Source organism: Megalobrama amblycephala, linkage group LG14 (assembly GCF_018812025.1).
Source record: "Megalobrama amblycephala isolate DHTTF-2021 linkage group LG14, ASM1881202v1, whole genome shotgun sequence".
In the NCBI taxonomy this organism is placed as follows: Eukaryota; Metazoa; Chordata; class Actinopteri; order Cypriniformes; family Xenocyprididae; genus Megalobrama; species Megalobrama amblycephala.
Window position 1 is genome coordinate 43461043 of NC_063057.1, and position 20881 is coordinate 43481923.

General features: G+C 35.7%; 1 protein-coding gene across 1 annotated transcript in view; it reads left to right on the forward strand.

The window, feature by feature from the left end:
* The first annotated feature begins 2188 nt into the window (after nucleotides 1-2188).
* Nucleotides 2189-20881, forward strand: part of ptprr (protein tyrosine phosphatase receptor type R) — a 37305-nt gene continuing 18612 nt past the window's right edge. The window contains exons 1-4 of the mRNA XM_048156434.1: nucleotides 2189-2413; nucleotides 4661-4950; nucleotides 13169-13312; nucleotides 18311-18421. Of these exons, the coding sequence (XP_048012391.1) occupies nucleotides 2356-2413; nucleotides 4661-4950; nucleotides 13169-13312; nucleotides 18311-18421 (603 nt within the window). The 5' untranslated portion in view covers nucleotides 2189-2355. The remainder of the gene's footprint in view (nucleotides 2414-4660; nucleotides 4951-13168; nucleotides 13313-18310; nucleotides 18422-20881) is intronic.

Genomic DNA, 20881 nt, shown 5'->3' on the forward strand with positions numbered 1-20881 from the left:
GAGCTACATGTTTGCCACAAGACGACGCAGCAGACTGACTTGGCAGATCTGAATTGTTTAAGAACAGAATAAAATAACATCCTACATGATTTCCTCTTAAGAGCTCATGAGTAAAAGATTTGTAAGGGTGTTTATGATGGAGTGTGCTTGAGGATGAGCTTCATCGTTGTAGGAGGAAAATATTAGAAAACACCCATTCATTAAAGGGTTAGTTCCCCCAAAAATGAAATTTTTGTCATTTATTCATGTCGTTCCACACCCGTAAGACCTTCGTTCATCTTTGGAACACAAATTAAGATATTTTTGATGAAATCCGATGGCTCAGTGAGGCCTCTATTGCCAGCAAGATAATTAACACTTTCAGATGCCCAGAAAGCTACTAAAGACATATATGAAACAGTTCATGTGACTACAGTGGTTCAACCTTAATGTTATGAAGCGACGAGAATACTTTTTGTGCGCCAAAAAACAAAACAAAATAAAGACTTTATTCAACAATATCAAGTGATGGGCGATTTCAAAGCATGAAGCTTTACGTATCTTTTATTTCGAATCGAAGCGTGTATCAAATGCCAAAGTCATGTGATTTCAGTAAACGAGGCTTTGTTACGTCATAAGTGTTTCGAAATTTCATTGGTTCACGTGACTTTGGCAGTTTGATACGCACTCCGAACCACTGATTTGAAACAAAAGATTCGTAAAGCTTTGAAGCTTCATGAAGCAGTGTTTTGAAATCGCCCATCACTAGATAATTGTGGAATAAAGTCACTATTTTGTTTTTTTGGCACACAAAAAGTATTATTGTCACTTTATAATATTAAAGTTGAACCACTGTAGTCACATGAACTGTTTTAAATATGTCTTTAGTAGCTTTCTGGGCATCTGAACATGTTAATTATCTTGCTGTCAATGGAGGCCTCACTGAGCCATTGGATTTCATCAAAATTATCTTAATTTGTGTTTTGAAGATTAACAAAGGTCTTACGAGTGTGGAACGACATGAGGATGAGTAATTAATGACAGAATTTTCATTTTTGGGTGAACTAACCCTTTAAGGAGTCACTACGCAAAAACCACTGGTTTGTTGTTATTTTAACACATTTTATGAATGCTAGAGTGAGTTCTGAATGAAGAGGGCCATGTGACTTTGTCTGACGGCTCCTTCTTGATCAAATCTAGTCTATAAAAGAAGCTTTTGCACAAAGAACCAAGTGATGCTGCTGACAATCAAAGGCCACATTTCATGCAAGATTGCTTTAATATCTACCTCGCTTTTAAGTTTTTTTTCTCTCTCTCTCTTCTGTGCCCCAGGGTTAAACATCTGATAGAAGTCTTTTTGACTTGACTGAGCAAACAACATCTAAGTTGGCTTGACAAAACCTTGCCTGAAATTTGCCTGATCTTCTTGGTGGTGGTTGCAACGATCAAATCCAGTCAGTTTTAGTAGACTAAGTTAAGTATACTATACTAAGTATGCAAAGTATAAAAGACCAAACAGACTGGAGGACTGTTGACTGAAATAAATTTTACTTAAATTTGATTTTTGATTATCTACTGCATGAAAAAGTATAGCCTACTACTACTGCTACTAATAGGCCTAATGTGCTATTAATTTAGTAATTTAGATATAATATTTCATTGTTTTGAGGTGTGCAGAATCTGCAGATGTATTTATTTATTAGTAGAAACTGTATGTTGGCAAATAAAGCTTATTAATTTTTCAGCTTATGTTTTTCTCCTACTCATTTTCTCTTCTGAGAACTAGTGATTCACTATTTAATCATTCCTTTAAACGGGTTCTTAAGATTCTTTAGAACCGAATCTCAGAGCGTTTGTGAATCATTGGACGACAAAAACTTAGTTTGTGAGGTAAGTGAGTCCTTGAATCCTAAACAACGTAGCACTAAACATAAAAAAACTGAAATATGTGGTGAACAGCTGCAAACATTATGATGAATGATTAATTAATCTAAAAAAAAAATCATAATTCCTCAGTCGCACCACGAGCTATAGAAATGTATTGAAATCTATTCTCATTTAACTACTGCTGTATGTATTTGACTGAAATACACACCTAGTTTAAAAGATTACTATTTAAAAGACTATTTATGATTTGGTATCTGGACCAGACGTAACACAAATGAATCGGTTCTATGAAATGAAGCAATCAAACGAATCGACTCGCTAAATGGATCCTCTCAGCGCTAGAGAGACACATCGGGGTGTGTGATCCACAGCAGATCCGGAATTATTGCATTAAACAGCCATCGTTTCAGTGTCTTAACCATAGAGACACCGCAGCCTCGACTGACATTCATAAAGCCATAATGCATTTTTAATAAAACGAGAAGAATCATGTTCGTCAACGCGGCAGTAGTCATTATTTCTTTATTGATGGGGTTTCACGTCACAGGTGAGGCTAAAAACAATATTGATATCGATGTTTGTGTTAGTTCTTGCTATAATAATTTCCTCATTTGCTACTGGAAGAGTGAATTCGGTGTTTATTTGGCAAATACATACGGTGTGTGTTTAGTAACATGGGCATTTGAAGGCTAGGTGTAAATAAAACCAATTTAATGCCATGGAACAAAGTATGCGAAATATGCGAACCTGTATTAGACAGGGAAATGTTTATCTAGTCAGCATTTCTTGTCAGTGTTAAAATAAATAGTAATATTTCACCCATTTAGATTCATTTCTGAATCTTAGACAGTAGCAGAAAACGCAAATATTCATCACTATTCATTTTTTTTTTTTTTTACAGTATATGTCTGTTATTAGGTTGTCTGTGCCTGTGCATATATGCTTATACAGTATTACAATTGATGTTGCATATGCTACACTTATGGTTATGCTTCTCATAACAGACTTAAATATATTATACTTAACTTTTTAACACTTAAGACAAAATCATACTTGATAATTTGCAATAATTATTTATTTAGGCTTGACTTGAGTTTTCTGCCTTTTATCATACTGTTCAGTTACATCATAAAGCTGTAACTATCAACAATATAGATAGATAGATAGATAGATAGATAGATAGATAGATAGATAGATAGATAGATATTTCAAATGTTTTCTGAATCTGAACTCAATTTAAGTTGTTATTTACTTCAAATCTTCCTCTTTAGTGTTTTTTTTTTTTTTTTTTTTTTTTTCATTTTGTAGCTTGACAGACCTGTTCCCTTTCATTGTTATTACTGAAAAGAGTGGCCAGGATATTCATTAAAAAAAAAAAAAAAAAAAAAAAAAAAAAAAAGGTCAAGCTGGTTTGGAAGGACATAGGCTAATGATTGCAAATTTTACATTTTGGAGTGAATTATCTGAAAGGAATATAGCTCTTATCAAAGCTAGACCTAATAAAATGGTCAAAACCACATTTATTGTCATCTTTCAGTCCATCAACACTTAAAAATAAGGGATATTGCCAATATAGAACCTTTATTTTTTAAGAATGAATGGCATTTATTTCAACTGGGTTCTCAGGTTTCTCATTTTCTTGGCTAAGTTTCATGTTTGTATTGGACATCAATATTTGTGTCTTTTATGCATGACTACTAGATGTTTTACATTCTTACACTCGGCTAAGTCAGATTTCATTACAATGTTGAGTTATTAAAGGATTAGTTCCCCTTTAAATGAAAATTTCCTGATAATTTCCTCACCCCCATGTCATCCAAGATGTTCATGTCTTTCTTTCTTCAGTCGAAAAGAAATTAAGGTTTTTGATGAAAACATTCCAGGATTATTCTCCTTACAGTGGTCTTCAGTGGCCTCCAAACGGTTGAAGGTCAAAATTACAGTTTCATTGCAGCTTCAAAAGGCTTTAAACGATACCAGACAAGGAATAAGGGTCTTATCTAGCGAAACGATCGCTCATTTTCTAAAAAACAAAACAAAAAAAAACTTCTATACGTTTTAACAATATGCTCATCTTGAACTAGCTTTCTTCATCTTCTTCTCTATTTGAATTCCAGCAGTGTAGACACTGCTAAGTGTATTACTGCCCTCCACAGGTTAAAGTTTGCACTAATTGTTATATACTTGCACTAGCATATTATATATGACAATTTAGTTCAAACTTTGACCTGTAGAGGGCAGTAATGCACTTAGCAGTGTCTACACTGCCGGAATTCAAATAGAGAAGAAGAGGAGAGCTAGTTCAAGATGAACATTTATGGTTAAAACTTTAAATTTTTTTGTAAAATTAATTTTTTTAAATTTTTTTAGAAAATGAGCGATGCTTTCTCTAGACAAGACCCTTATTTCTTGTTGGGATCGCTGTAAACTGTAATTTTGACCTTCAACCGTTTGGGCTCCAGTGAAGTCCACTATATGGAGAAAAATCCTGGAATGTTTTCATCAAAAACCTTAATTTCTTTTTGACTGAAGAAAGAATGAACATCTTGGATAACATGGGGGTGAGTAAATTATCAGGAAATTTTTATCTGAAAGTGAACTAATCCCTTTAAAGTTGAGTTATTGAGTTGTGTTTTCATGTACACATTTACAAAACAAGCCAATAAAAGTTTTGTTTAATATGCAAAAATATATATATTATAAAATGTACAGTTGTGGTCCTGGATTGAAATTAGTTGATACAACGTTCCAGTCATTATATAGTAACAGCTATAATGTGAAACTCTTGTTTCAGGGGGCATCTCTGAGGACGATGACGTTTATCAGATACCGCATCGACGCATAGCTAATGGAATGACTGGCCCCGTGTACCAGCACATGGGTGTCCTCAGTCAGGGAAAGGGCTTGGGATTTCATGGGGAATTGCTTCAGACCCAGTCCCGTGGTCGGGTGGCCAAACTGATGCCTTCAGTCTTTCTAGAATCCCATTTCCAAAGAGCTCCACAGAGGCAGTCAGACAACTTCAGGCAAAACATCGACCATGTGAAGAACAAGCCCGTAACTGCCCACCACACGGTCACAATGGTGAGCGCCTACGCACGTTGAGATTTTTTTTGTTACTTTGAGATTTTAGTGCAAAAATGTATAAGAAGCATGGGGTGTACAATTAATTTGAAAAGAGTGAGATGAGATGATTGAATTTTTTTGCCACAAATGTTTAAAAACGTAGTGTGTTTGGTGATGTCTCTTAATCAGCTTTCTCTCTTTTTGGATGACAGTCAGTTTATTTCCCCCCTCTTATGGTTAAATTTGAGGTTTTCATTATAAATAAGTAATAAAAAACATTTGGTATCAATATTTTTTTATGTTTTGCAAGTATTCAAATTAGTAAAGTAACGCATTACTTTTAAATTTACAACAAAATATCTTTTGTCAAATATGGGGTCAGGAGAGGTGTCCCCTTGTTACTAAGTTACTTTGTTTTTCCATCTATTGTCCGACAGCTCTCCTGTCCCCATGTTGAGAGAAATCAGAAGTAAGTGCAGAGGCGTTGTGTGCGCTGTGTAAACATGATGGGTAATGAATAAAACAATGCAAACTCAGAATATTACGCAAACCTGCAATAATTAAATATGTTAAATTACACAAATATACTTTATGTATTTAATCTCACTTTTTTTAAAGGTGCAATGTGTACATTTTAGGAGGATCTATTGACAGAAATGCAATATAATATACATAACTATGTTTTCAGTGGTGTATAAAGACCTTACATAATGAACTATTATGTATTTATTACCTTAGAATGAGCCATTTCTATCTACATACACCGCGGGTCCCCTTACATGTTAAGTTGCCATTTTGCGTTGGCATGTTTCTACAGTAGCCCTCAATGGACAAACTGCTCTACAGAGCGCGTTTGCTTGACTGGCTACTCTCTGCTGTCTCAGAGGACAACATATTTGTCCTGTGCTGGCCACCGTATCTTCTCTATATTGCAATTCGCAACCTTAAATGTACACACTGCACCTTTAAAAGGTTAGTTCACCCAAAAATGAAAATAATGTCATTTACTCCCCCTCATGTCGTTCCACACCCGTAAGACCTTTGTTAATCTTTGGAACACAAATTAAGATATTTTAGTTGAAATCCTATGGCTCAGTGAGGCCTGCATAGGGAGCAATGACACTTCCTCTCTCAAGATCCATTAATGTACTAAAAACATATTTAAATCAGTTCATGTGAGTACAGTGGTTCAATATTAATATTATAAAGCGACGAGAATATTTTTGGTGCACCAAAAAAACAAAATAACGACTTATTTAGTGATGGCCGATTTCAAAACACTGGCGTTATGAATCAGTGTGTCGAATCAGCGGTTCGAAGTGCCAAAGTCACGCGATTTCAGCAGTCTGGCGGATTCGACACAAAAGATTCATAACGCTGCGAAGCTTCATGAAGCAGTGTTTTGGCTTAGTACGATAAGTCCATCTACCGGCACCTTCTTCATTTTTTCTTGTAGTTCTTGTTGTTATGGAAACAACAGGTCTCGCTACTCGCTTGCCATTGGTCAGATGTCAAAAAGGTCATAGGTCTTTTTTTTTTCTTTTCAGAAAACTTGAACTTTTTTCAACTTGAAAACATGCTCTGAGCTGCAGAAAAAGACAGCGCCAGTGGCGTTTTAAAAAAGTGAAAACACGGTTTACTCCATAGGATGATAATGTAAAACAGAAGCTGGCAGCTTCAAAAAACATGCCAAGTATAAACATAGCCTAAGTGTGTTGAACTTTATTCTCCTGTGTCCTATACTTCTGCAATCCAGAATGGCAGCACAAATTTGCATTTACTTCAGCCTGAGGCTTATTCATTTCACTTTTGGTGTGAAAAGGCCTTTAAAGGGATAGTTCACCCAAAAATGAAAATTCTGTCATCATTTACTCTTTGTAAATCAATTACATCATTGAATTCCTTTGTTCTGCTGAACACAAAGGAAGATATTTTGGAAGAATGTTTGTAACCAAACAGAAATTGCCCCCCACTGACTACCATAGTATTTTTTTTCCTACTATGGTAGTAAATGGGGGTGAGATCTGTTTGGTTACAAACATTCTTCCAAATATCTTCCTTTGTGTTCAGCAGAACAAAGGAATTCATACAATTTTGGAACTACTTGAGGGTGAGTAAATGATGACAGAATTTTCATTTTTGGGTGAACTATCCCTTTAAAGGGTTAGTTCACCCAAAAATGAAAATTCTGTCATTTATTACTCGCCCTCATGCCGTTTTACACCCGTAAGACTTTACACCGTTCATCTTTGGAACACAAATTAAGATATTTTTGTTGAAATCCGATGACTCAGTGAGTCCTGCATAGCCAGCAATGACATTTCCTCTCTCAAGATCCATTAATGTACTAAAAACATATTTAAATAAGTTGATGTGAGTACAGTGGTTCAATATTAATATTATAAAGCGACAAGAATATTTTTGGTGTGCCAAAAAAAACAAAATAACGACTTATATAGTGTTGGCCGATTTCAAAACACTGCTTCAGGAAGCTTCGGAGCGTAATGAATCAGCGTATCGAATCATGATTTGGATCGCGTGTCAAACCCCCAAACTGCTGAAATCATGTGACTTTGGCGCTTCGAACCGCAGATTTGACATGCTGATTCATAATGCTCCAAAGCTTCCTGAAGCAGTGTTTTGAAATCGGCCAACACTATATAAGTCGTTATTTTGTTTTTTTGGCGCAAAAATATTCTCATTGCTTTATAATATTAAATTTGAACCACTGTATTCATTATATTAGAAAAACATAACACAAAAAGTAATGCAACAGCCAAAAGTAGAACCTTTTTTTTAATTAAAAAACAAAAGCAAGCCCAGCCCAGATTAGAAAATGTAACAGCTTAACCCATTACTTTCCATAAAAGTAACTAAGTAATGCAATTAGTTACTTTTTTAGGGAGTAACGCAATATGGTAATGGATTACTTCTAAAAGTAACTTTCCCCAACATTGGTGACCAAGTAGTTTATTACTGTTTGGCATGAAAGGAGTCCACATTTAAGCCTCTGTGATATTCTGTTCTCTAGAAATGGCTACAGTCCAGTCTTTCAGTGTAGGTCTGTGGGACATTTTCTTTTCTTTTATTCTCCTCCATGTGAAAACCATAAGTTGGATCACTTAAAGTTGGAATGAAACACAAGTAGCGACATATTTTTCTTCTGTATTGTAATGCACATCTGAGTTTAATGGATTATTGAAAAAGAAAAAAATGTAGGGTGGGAACTTGGTTTTATGCATCGGCTATTTATTGGATTTTGAGATGTCGGCACTGCGCTCTAAAGTGGAGGCAGATGAACGTGAGCTTGCAGGGACAGTTTAAAATGGACTAAATGATTGGAGTCCTGCATACATCACCAGAGAAAACATTCACTGCAAGATCCAGTTATGACATTTTGATTAAATATTATGAGTTAAAAAAAAAAGAAAGAATTCAAAATCAAACATATGCAAGGGTAAATTGTTCACTATAGGATCACACATTATATATATATATATATACAGTACAGTCCAAAAGTTTGGAACCACTAAGATTTTTAATGTTTTTAAAAGAAGTTTCGTCTGCTCACCAAGGCTACATTTATTTAATTAAAAATACAGTAAAAAACAGCAATATTGTGAAATATTATTACAATTTAAAATAACCGTGTACTATTTAAATATATTTGACAAAGTAATTTATTCCTGTGATGCAAAGCTGAATTTTCAGCATCGTTACTCCAGTCTTCAGTGTCACATGATCCTTCAGAAATCATTCTAATATGCTGATTTGCTGCTCAATAAACATTTATGATTATTTTCAATGTTGAAAACAGTTGTGTACTTTTTTTTTCAGGATTCCTTGATGAATAGAAAGTTCAAAAGAACAGTATTTATCTGAAATACAAAGCTTCTGTAGCATTATACACTACCGTTCAAAAGTTTGGGGTCAGTAAGAATTTTTATTTTTATTTTTTTGAAAAGAAATGAAAGAAATGAATACTTTTATTCAGCAAGGATGCATTAAATCAATCAAAAGTGGCAGTAAAGACGTTTATAATGTTACAAAAGATTAGATTTCAGATAAACACTGTTCTTTTGAACTTTCTATTCATCAAATAATCCTGAAAAAAAATATTATACACAAATATTTTGTACAATTGTACACATTAAATGTTTCTTGAGCAGCAGATTAGCATATTAGAATAATTTCTGAAGGATCATGTGACACTGAAGACTGGAGTAATGATGCTGAAAATTCAGCTTTGCCATCACAGGAATAAATTACTTTGTGAAATATATTCACATAGAAAACAGTTATTTTAAATTTTAATAATATTTCACAATATTACTGTTTTTTACTGTATTTTTAATTAAATAAATGTAGCCTTGGTGAGCATACGAAACTTCTTTTAAAAACATTAAAAATCTCAGTGGTTCCAAACTTTTGGACTGTACTGTATATATATATATATATATATATATATATATATATATATATATATATATATATACTTGCCTTAGCAACACCTCTCATAAAGATAAATAGGTTTGGTGTTGAGTTTGGTGCTGAACATTTGGCAACTGTCTATACATACCAGGTTGAATGATGTGTGTTTGTGAGTATTACATTGAGTAGGATGTGTTTTATGGTGGAGTGAAATGAACTCTTTCACCCTCAGAGCCAATTACACTAATGCACCTGATGCGAGACCTCTGGAAGCTTCCCCACTCCCACGAGGTGTCCAAAAAAATCAATCACAGCTCGCATATATCACCACTTCAGTGCACAGCACTGCCTGTGAGAGGCACGCATTTATATATTTATTTGCTTTAATGCCGGTGAAGCTTAATATGGGATGTGCTTAGTACACAAAAGGTCATTGCAATTTGCCTGTCAAAATTAATGCAGGTTTGAGAACTACTTCAGTGTGGGTGGTAATTAAAGTCAACATGAAATCAACATCAACCCTGCTTATGTCATTATGCCCTGTTTTTTTCTGCTTGTTATGTGGACTTTTAGTTTGTCCACATTAGTCCCTCATGGTTTGTACCTGTGTCTCAGCCTTTGTACTAGGGCTGTCAAGCGATTACAATTTTTAATCTAATTAATCGCACATCAATTTGGCTAAGAAATTACTCTCAAAAGAATAATAGACATTACAAAAAGTAGCTTCACAAAGGAATTTTATTTGATTCAACATAGAATTTATTACACATGAACTTTTGGACCATGAGGTTGAGTAAATGAAGAGTTTGGTTCCAAAACGCAATAACTTAATAATTTGAGTAAAAAGGTGTTTTCTTTACCAAGAAAGCGGCAAAATGAAAACCACTATTTTCTGTTTCAAACTTTCACATTGCATCTTTTGGATATAAAAACATTAAAAATTCAATTCTACAATTTGATTTATAAAAACTTATTGTTTTTTCCCCAAAATGCATTAAATCCATGACACTTTTTTTTCAAAATGCAATTAATCCATCAATATAAAAGTTATTTTTCAAATTGAAAATACACAACAAAGTAAGTTGATTCACATATATGACATTCAGCCGTCGCTCCCAAAATGAATTCAACGGGTCATCTTGTTAATGTTATAAATTATTTGTCATTACCGATTAAAGAGTATCTGGCGCCACCGCGCAGTTAAAATAAACACATTTGCCGAGTACATTGGTATTAAAAACGGCTTTTTAAAAAAGCCTTCAATGTTTACAGTGTGTGAAACGGTGCGCTGTGATTGGTTGTGCGGATATATCGCGTTCTGCAGAAAAAGGTGACTGGCGTTTGTCGCATTTTGGAAAGAAAGGGAGAAAACATGACAGAATAACACGACGGATATCGCATTTTGCGCAAAATTAATAAATGACTTTTCAATACCGACCAAATACAATACTGATTTTGGCGGAAACTCAATTTTTTTTTTTTGAAAATGTTTATCGTGTTTTGGAACCAAACTCTTCAAATGATGACTGAATTTCCAAATGATGACTGAATTTTCATATTAATGCCTTATTCTGCAGGACCTTATTCTACATTTTTAATCCGACCCAATACCTAAACTTAACAACTACCTAACTAACTATTAATAAGCAGTAAATTAGGAATTTATAGAGGGAAAAGTCGGAGTTAATAGTTTATACGTGTTCCCTATACTAAAGTGTTACCGAAATATGAAATTATTTATTATATAAACTGCCAGTAGGTGGCGGTAAATGTCTTAATGATTAAGCCGTTCATTCATTCTATTCATTCAAACGGCTGATTCATTCAGGAGTGTAGTAACTGGTTCTCTTCAGGCTTGTTGGACTTGAAGTGGCGACATTAAAGTACCGTGAGAGCGAGTCAAGTTTTAAATAGGAAAAATATTGAAACTCTTTGGTCATTTTTGAGCGAGATGCTAACGGTCTAATCAGATTCAATTAACTATGCTAAGCTATGCTAAAAGTGGTACCGCCAGACCCGGAGATCGGCTGAATGGATTCGAAAACGGTAAAACTCAACTGTTAAACTCTAGGGGAGTTGGAAAATGAGCCTATTTTCAAAAAAAGACGAGTGTTCCTTTAAGGCAGTTGTGTGTTTATTAGTCATGTTTAACCAAAGCGTTTAAATCTTCTGTTTATTCAGCTATAGCAATAGTACGATGCCCATAGGGATTTCCTGGAATGAAGCATTATCTACTTCTGCGGCAGGGCACATTTGGAGTTTCTGCGTGAAAGCGCCTTCTGGCTTTCAGATGGAGAAGCATTTACTACTGATCACAGAGTTATTCCGGTGACAGCTCTAGGCCTCTGTAGTGTCCGAATTCCTCACTTAATTTTGTTCACTCCTTTGTTGATATAGTGCACTGAACTGCCATGCACTATATAGGGATTAGAGAATGAGTGAACAAGTCAGTGATTTCAGACAGATCAATAGAGTCAACAGCGACAGTTGATTCCTGTGTTGGAGTCGACCCCTGCTATTCAGAGACGAGGAATCGACTCTTTTGGAGTAGACTCCCCTTCACTAGTTTTCTATGTTTTTAACCAGTTCTTGTCATTAGATGGCAGTTTTATTTGGTTTGCTCTATGTGTTTTGTGTACTTTTGTTAAAATTACAACATTAAAGAATCTACATTTAGATCCTGCTCTCTCTTTGTTGCTAAGTTCACCACATTGTAGTTTAAATTTCCTGGTTTTATTTATTCTGAAGAAAAATCCCTGTTATTTTTCAAGCACTGGTGATAGAGACATTTTAAATGAAATTTCAGTAAATCATTTCTGATTAATAAATTCATGCCACACACTACAATGTTTCTCATGTTTCACTTGTAAATATGTGATATATCAAAAGTAATTATGGGTTGCAAACAGAATTTTACAAGCTTTTTATGTTATATTTACATAATCAATAGACATATTTTGAATTTGTAGAACGACAGGTTTATTTTTATCATATATTATAACATTATTGTTACAATTATTATATGTAAAATGATTATATATGATTTTTTTTATATTATTTATTTAATCTTTAAGATATTATAACATACTTCCCTTTTTATCATTAGTCATCATATATTTTAATCATTTCCCCTATTGTGTCAACTTATGCCTAAAACAGTGATTATTTATTGACATATAATTTATTTCATTCTCTCTGACATTAGAAAGCTGCAAAAGTTCTTAGTTTCAGTAAACAGTCTTTTTAACTGAGGAGGAAGTTATGACTTCTGAAAGTTACAGTATTTCATTGCTTTCATTGTACAATGATCTTTTCTCAAAATATCAAGGAAATGTGATTTCTTATGACATGAGGCCTTAAAGTAATGCAAACGTTTAAGCCATCATTGCATCACACAGGGATGTCCCTGTTCTTCTGTCTCTCTCAGTTCCCATTGTGGTTTGGGGAGACAGTCAATGAAAGATTTTGTCTTTAAAGTTTTCTTCTGATCTTTGATGTCAGTGTTCCTCTATTAGAAAAATCTGAGGCTGTAGCTTCTGTTCCCACCACCAGAGGGAACCATCCCCAATCACTCCTGGCCCATATTTCCTGTAGACTTGTGTAGATTTGCAGTCTTATTGTGAAGTCTTGTGAGTTTAGCTGCAATTCTAGGCAGATTATATTGGAAAGTATGACCATTATCTAAAATCACCATGTTATTAACAGGATAAATAGGATACATTTATTCTGTATTATAAAGTCTTATAAAAAGTGTATTAATGTCTTATAAAGGATATCCTTCATTCACCGTTCTTTATGTTTTTAGGAGGAAAATGATGACATAGAGCTATATGTGTCATCTGTTGGAGTATCAGAACCCATGGCCCATGAGGAAATGATCCAGTTGCTCAACATCAACACCCTTCACCACAGCTCTGGGCCGGTTGGAACCACTGAGGCATCCACTGAGGTTTGTGGCTAACAGCTCTAGCATGAAGTTATAATTAGCTGTAAAAGTAAAAAATGTACAGTTAAGTCATTACAACTCTTGCTATAGTTTTAGCATGTTAATGGATATTTTAATGCATGTTAAATTAATGTATTTTGTCTTGGCGGACTAAATCTACAAATGCTGCTGCTGCAGAGCAAGTATGGTCTTGCTACTGCTAAGAGATACAGACATGCTGCTGTGAGCATGTAAGATAAACTGCAGCCTTATGAATAGGCATGCATAAATCCTGTAGCAGATCTAGACAGGTGAAGCTGGCGGAGGTGGAGGGTTTCAGAGGAAATCTGATAGCATGAACCAGACTATTTAAATGGTGAGCAAGCAATATCATTGGCTGCAGAATCAGCAGAGGCCAATCAGTTTGTGCCATGTAGTAAATGATGTAATAAATGATGTGTAAATGATTAGGTGACAAAAAATTGTAGCCAAGGCAGTGATTGTCACATGTAGCTTGTTTTTGGTTTCGTTTTCTCTGTGTTCTGTTCCCATTTTGCATTCTGTTCCCCACTTCACTCAGCACCACAGCATAACAGAATAATGGACCAATAAAATATGGATTTACTGGCAGTCCAACTGCTCTGTATAGACCAGAAGCAGCAGTCCCTCGAGGTCCACACCCGAAAATTTCGACATCTGGCGTGCTTTACAAACTTCCTGGACTGTTCCCTGTGTATTTTCTACCTCGCAAGTTTGAACGCGGAAGCAAAAGAAAAGCAAACACCATCTGCCCAGCAGAGATCATTATCAGTCCCACTGCAAACCCAGAGCTCAGCCAGTCATCACCCCACAGCATAGATACGACACCAGAGCCCACTGCAGATGAAAAGATTAAACCTGCCGTGATGCACAAGCCAGAGCCACACAAGAGGACTGAGCCAGCCATCGCCCTGGAACCCGAGCCCTCACGGTGAGTCTGATCAGGTGTGTTAGCCGGCAACATTGTCTGTCATTGTGGGACAGCTAGTGAAGTATGAGGGAATGGAAGAAGACCCTGCCCTCTGAGGGTGAGCTGAAGCTGACCTCTGCAATTTTTATGACTTAGAAGAGGAGAATTACCTTCCCATCTAGCACAAAGACCCAATCCCATTTCTATTTTATACCCCTTCGCCTACCCCTTTGCCCTTCCCCTTGAAACAGAGTGGCAAGGTGTAGGGGTGAAAATATTCCCCTAAGAATTGGGACACCACTACTACACCATTACATACGTCATCATACCTAGTTTCTTTTATTAGTGTCCTGTAACACTTAACCAGTATGAACAACAATGAAGTGTGCGTTTCAACAGAAATCAGGCGCTAGCACGTTTAACAGATTACTCACTCCCAACGTTGTTTTGTGCTGTATTTTGGACTTCAGAAAACGGCGCTCGGTTTCAGTTAAAAAATGTATGAGCCTTCGAGTTTCCTTTTCCATCGGGCCTAGCTGTTTGTTTAACCGTTCCATTCCGTGCCGATCCGAGCTGACCGGTATGAATATGGTTTCGCTTTCTACTGTGGTGCTGCTATAACAGAGCTCTTTGCAATGTAATACAAACAAGTCAGTTGTCGCCTTGGTAACACAAGAGTTTACAGATGATACGAGATGACCAGATATTTCTTTTAACTGTATTATTCATTTGTGTTCATATCATTCAAATAGCGCGTTTAGCAAGTTATGGAGAAACTGGCAGCCAGGTAACACATGAGTGATCGATCCTGAGTGGAAATATCATTACCATGATCACTACATGCATTCTAGCAGCACAGTAATGTTAGTCGGTGTATTCAGGGAAATTTCTCATACCCCTTTGTTCGAAGTGTGGTCCCGAAAAATCTTCGTTTGAAGGGCTATCTGGCCCTTCCCCTTAACCCTACCACTCCAGCCAAAAGAGAATTGAGACACCTCTACCACTTCACGTGAACGCCCAAAATGAAGGGGTAGGGGTAAGGGGTAGAAATGGGATTGGGCCAAACTCTCCTGTGTTTCTGCTGGTTCTCCTGCATCCCCCCTGATTGCGCCCAGCCCAATGTCCCCTGTGTCTCCAGAGTTCCCGCCCAGCCTCCCTCTTCCGCCTCCTGTTCTGCCTCCTCTTCCGCCTCCTCTTCCAAAGTTAGCCAGTCCATTAGCTCCGCCTCTGCTGGTTCTCTTTAGCCTCTTGTCTTCTCCTCTAATGCTCTATATTAGAGGATTTGCCTTGGGTCTTCAGGTCTTCAGGTTTGCCCAGGCAAATGGATCCCTAAGTGGATCCCCGGCTCCACCTCCAGCCGCTGATCCATCACTCCAACTCGGTCTGTCAACATGTTGGCTCCTCCTTTGCTTCACCAGATACCATCAGCCTCGTGGCTTCACCGGGCTCCCTCGTCCCTCTGGCTCTCCCTTGGTCAGATGTCACCCTGCCTGCTGGCTCAGGCTTCACAGACTTACGAGCCTTCTGCAGCACTCCATCTCTCCACCCTTCGGCTCCATCTGTCTCTGCCTTCCCTCCGCCTCAGTCCTCAGGCACCCTGGTTCCACCTTGGATGCTCTTCACTGCGGCTCCACCTTGGCCTCTAGGACCATCTGTGTCACCCGGTCTCATCTGCTTTCCATCTGTGCGTAGGGCTCCACCTCCAATAGCCTTGTCTCTGTTGGTCATCCCCCTGGTGTCGACAGCCAAAATTCGACTCCTCCCTCCATTGACTCCACTGTGGGCTTTCATCCTGGATGTCGGGTTTCCGCCGCGTCAATCCTCCCTGGCTCCTCCCACCATCATTGCTGCTGTAGCAACTCATAATGTAATAACTGCACATAATGTAATAAGTACTACATTATTAATGTAATAAAATGTTCATAATGTAATAATTTTCTCAAAATGTATTAAAACTTGTAATAGGTTACTGTATGATAAATTTATTATATTATGAACACACTGTGCCCCACCCTCCTTCCTTAGCTGGACTGTTACGGCACAAGGACACACCTTCCAGTGTAGCCTGTTTTGGGTTTTGTTTTCTTTGTGTTTTGTTCTCGTTTTGCCTGCCTGATTTGCGAGTTAGTTTCCATTGTTCTTCATTAGTTAACAACTGTTCTGTTTCTCTTTTGATTATGTTCCCTGTGTATATACTATAAGCCGTGAATTTCCCTAGCTAATTTGTCTGTTATTGTTGATGTGTTTGAGTAATTATTCCTGCTATCTCCTGAGTTTTCCATTGTGGATTATATTAAAGACTGTACTGTACCCTGTACTCCTTTGTCGTGCACTTCACTCAGCACCACAGCATAACAGTAACAGTCTTGCCTCCTACATATTTACTTTTTTTTGACAAACCTAAGGTGCTCTATTGTTACTTGGTGCATGTAAAAAAAAAATCATGGTAATACCATGGTAACATCAAAATACATAGTAAAATCATTATACTTTTTTTTTTTTTTTTTTAAAGATGTTATTACACCTTCTGACAAAATTCTAATGTTATAAAAATGTTTTTAAAATACATTTTTGAAATAAATGCTGTAAGAAGCATGGCAAAACACTAAGGGCCCTATTTTATCGATCTAAGTGCATGGTTTAAAGCGCACAGTGTGTCTGAATCCACTTTTGCTAGTATTTTAACGTTGGAAAAAATGGTCAGCGCGCCCAGCGCATGGTCTGAAAGGGTTGTCCCTATTCTCTTAATAAGTGATGGGTGTGGTTTGGATGTAACATGCAATAAACCAATCAAAGTCTCATCTCCCATTCCCTTTAAAAGCCAGTTGCGTTCATGCCATGGCAGATTCGCTATTTACATGGCGGAATTTGCAAGCAGAAAAAATGAACACTTCTCTAGTGAGGAAACAGATCTGCTCGCATGTTGTGCACCCGCATCTAGGCGCATATTACTAACGCGCTCTTTAAATAACAAAACGAATATTGCGCCATTGACTTTAGACCAGGTTTCAGTTGGTCAATGGCGCAGTCTATTTCAGTTGCCTCAAAATAGCAACACGGCAACAATGCACCTGAATACACCTCGTTCTCTGAGCAGCACATCCATGGGCGCACAAATGGGTGCAAATGCATTTGTTATTTAAACAATGTGGCGCATGATGTGAAAATGATAACTGCGTCGGGCTGAAACTAGCAAAAAAACACTTGCGCTGGTGCCGCATTGCGTCGTAAGTATTTTTTAATAAACTAAATGGGCAATGAATCATGGAAGATACAAACAGTAATTAAAAATAAAAGCAATATTTTAAATAAAATGATTTGAAATATATAATGTTAATAGCAATATATATATATATATATATATATATATATATATATATTTTTTTTTTTTTTTTTTTTTTTTTTTTTACTGTAGCCCATTCTACCTGACTTTACCCTTAAAACGTCGTTCCTCTTCATAACCCAGGAGCCCCAATCTTTTTTCTTTTTTTATGATATTGACCTCCATAACTTAATTAGATTTTTGAAGTGTTTTACATTGTATTAAACCCGAAATTAAATGAAAAATGATGTTGATGTTTTTTAATGCATAATGTCTTAATAATATAATATAATATTATTTATATAATTATTGTACTGTTTTTAGCTTTTTTGCAGTGTGACAAGTGCATTTTTAAGTATTTATTTCATGTAATCTCTCCATTAATAGGAGATCATTATTAATGATTAAAAAACAACAAGAAAGATAAAGTTTAAAATATTTTTACGTTGAATATAGCATGTTACCTTATAGAACCTTGCTGTTAACTACCCAAGTACAGGTGCATGTGTGTTTCAGGACATTCATCCAGTGTGTGTGTGTGTGTGGGCAGGTTTAGGGGTGGAGTCAGCCTCTGTCTAACTCAACGTCAATGTCTTCCTTAAGATCGCTGACACTTGTTGATCCTTATATCACTTTTACTCAACCACAGTATAAATGCATGTTTGGGCTTTCAAAAGCCATGCCCGATGTAGCACATAGGTTTGACGTTGGGTCTGGACACTGATGTTCTTTTGTGTATGCTTTTGAACAGAAGAATGTTTTCAAAGACCACCATGAGAAGAACAGCATCTGGGGTAAAGACGGCTTCTATGTGCTGGTTATCTGCCTCACAATATTCATCATCATCTTCTCCTGTTTAATGGTACGTATCTCTCAGTCTTCTACCATACAGTTGATTTGAATAGGACACGATGCTGTGGGATGATTAATGAAATGCTCTTTATTATCTCAAGAAACCTGAATTCTCAGATAGGAACTTTGTCTCAGAATTTTCTCCTGAAATTCCTTCATAGAAATAGAAAGATATTCAAATAAATAGGTAGTTGTAGTACAGAAAGATAATAATACTTGAAATGACAACTCTGATGAGAAATGTTTAAGTTTGTATTAAGATCTTAAAAAGTGAGATTGTGGGAGATTGCTGGGGTCTTTCTCAGGAGAAACATCTGCGAAGCAGGAAACCTAGGTAAAAGTCTCCATTTGCTCTCCATTCAATTTCAGTGCTGTCTTGGAGAAATGAATAAGATATTAAAGAGACCTCATTTGTGATTTCTTGTCCTGTGGGTGTGAATATTGAGTTGTGAATGAAATATTGAATTTGAATATTGAATTTGAATTTTAAATTGAATTTATTCACTTGGGACACTTAAAATACTTCCTGTTTAATGCTTGTCTCAGCAAACACCCTCATGAAGTAAACACCAACGGTTATTAACATTAAAACTGAAATCATTCTGTAAAGGCACTCCTCGGGTGTTGATATATAGCGAGTAATAGTGAAAAAGACCTGAACAGAAGCAGAGACACAGGATATGATACAGAAAGAGTCATTGCAAAACGGATGTATTGTGGCAGAGGAAGTCGCATGGTTTCCTCTAGTGGTTCAGCACTTTAAAAGGATCAGCACTGCCATCTTGGTCACACCTGACTCCGCCCTCTGATTGGTTGATGTTTGCTCTTAACGTTTTAAGTCTGTCTTAAGTCTTGCGATGACATCATAGCACGTCCTCAGAGCACCCACTCTCTCTCGCACTGATGGACTGAAGAGCTTAAGGAATAATTACCACGTTAAGCTGTGACAGGGACTGCTGAAGCATTATTAGCATTGTGATTCTGTAAATACTAGGACAGGAGGGGTTTTCAAACTCTTTGATGCCAGGGACCACCAAATATGATGATCCTTTTGCGAGGGGCACCCCTTCCAACTTTATATATATATATATATATATATATATATATATATATATATATATATATATATTGTAAAAGATCAAAATATCATAAATAGAGTAAAATATTAGCTGGAAAATATTTACTTTTTTTATACTACCCACCATTAGCCTTCTGTTAGATGTATAAAACTGAAAAGAAACAAAACTATGATCAGATAATAAAATTGTGTTCATGATTTACAAATAGTTTTTAGAAAGCAGTATGAAAAAGTAATAATATAAAATTTGGTCAATTGTAACCAGGGTTATTATCATTAACTAAAAATAAAACTATTAAAAACATTTCTGTTAACTAAATAAAGCTGAAACAAAATATAATATAAGTATTAGTTGAAAAACTTTAGAAAATTTGAAATGTTACCTTGGCTGAAATAAGTTTAAGAAATAAGTTTAAGTTGAAGAACTACAATTATTAACTGGAAATAAAAAAATTGAAACTACTAATATAAAACCAAAAATGAAACTTAATGTAGCATGAAAAATAAAAATATAGCTAATTCAAAATAATTAAACTATAAAACTAAAATAAAAAACTTTTATATAACAATTATATATCATTTATTTACACTGAATTTTATTTAAAAAAAAAAAAAAAAAAAAAAAAAATATATATATATATATATATATTTTTTTACTCATTTTTTTCTCTCCTGTAATAGGAGATTGTGATTAAAAAGGAAATTAATGACGTGTTTACATGCAAGTTTTTACGTCACGTTCATGTGCACATTGTTTTTTGATTATATTGATTAACACCTTATAAATGTTCATTAATAATTCATGCTTGATTCTGATTGGTCAAACATGATACGCTCTTAAGCAAATCTGCTTTTTGCCCCTGTAGGGGTGCCGGATGCATTTGCAAGTTTCATTCGAGAATTCAAACCGCGTTAGTGTCCGGAAAAAAATAATAACGGAAATAAAGGTGTTGTTTGTACAAAGGTAAAGTTCACTTGTTTGAAGTTAGCACTGAAACCATTACACCACACAGCTCATTAGGTTGAGGAGATAGAGACCTCTGGTGGAAAACTTGTATACAAATGTGAGCACATATATTTTATGGCTAGAAACAACATACTAACTTTAATTTGAGTAATTACTGATATAGAGGCATTGCTAAAATAGATGTTACACTTTACAATAAGGATCATTTGATAACATTAATGCATTAACTAACATGACCTAAACATGAGCAATACATTTGTTACAGTATTTGTTAATGTTAATGTTACTTCAGTTTGTTCATGTTAGTTCACAGTACATTAACTAATGTAACTCTTGATTTTAATAATGTATTAGTAAATGTTAAATTTAACATTAACAAAGATTAATAAATGCTGTAGAAGTGCAGTTAACTAATGAACCTTATA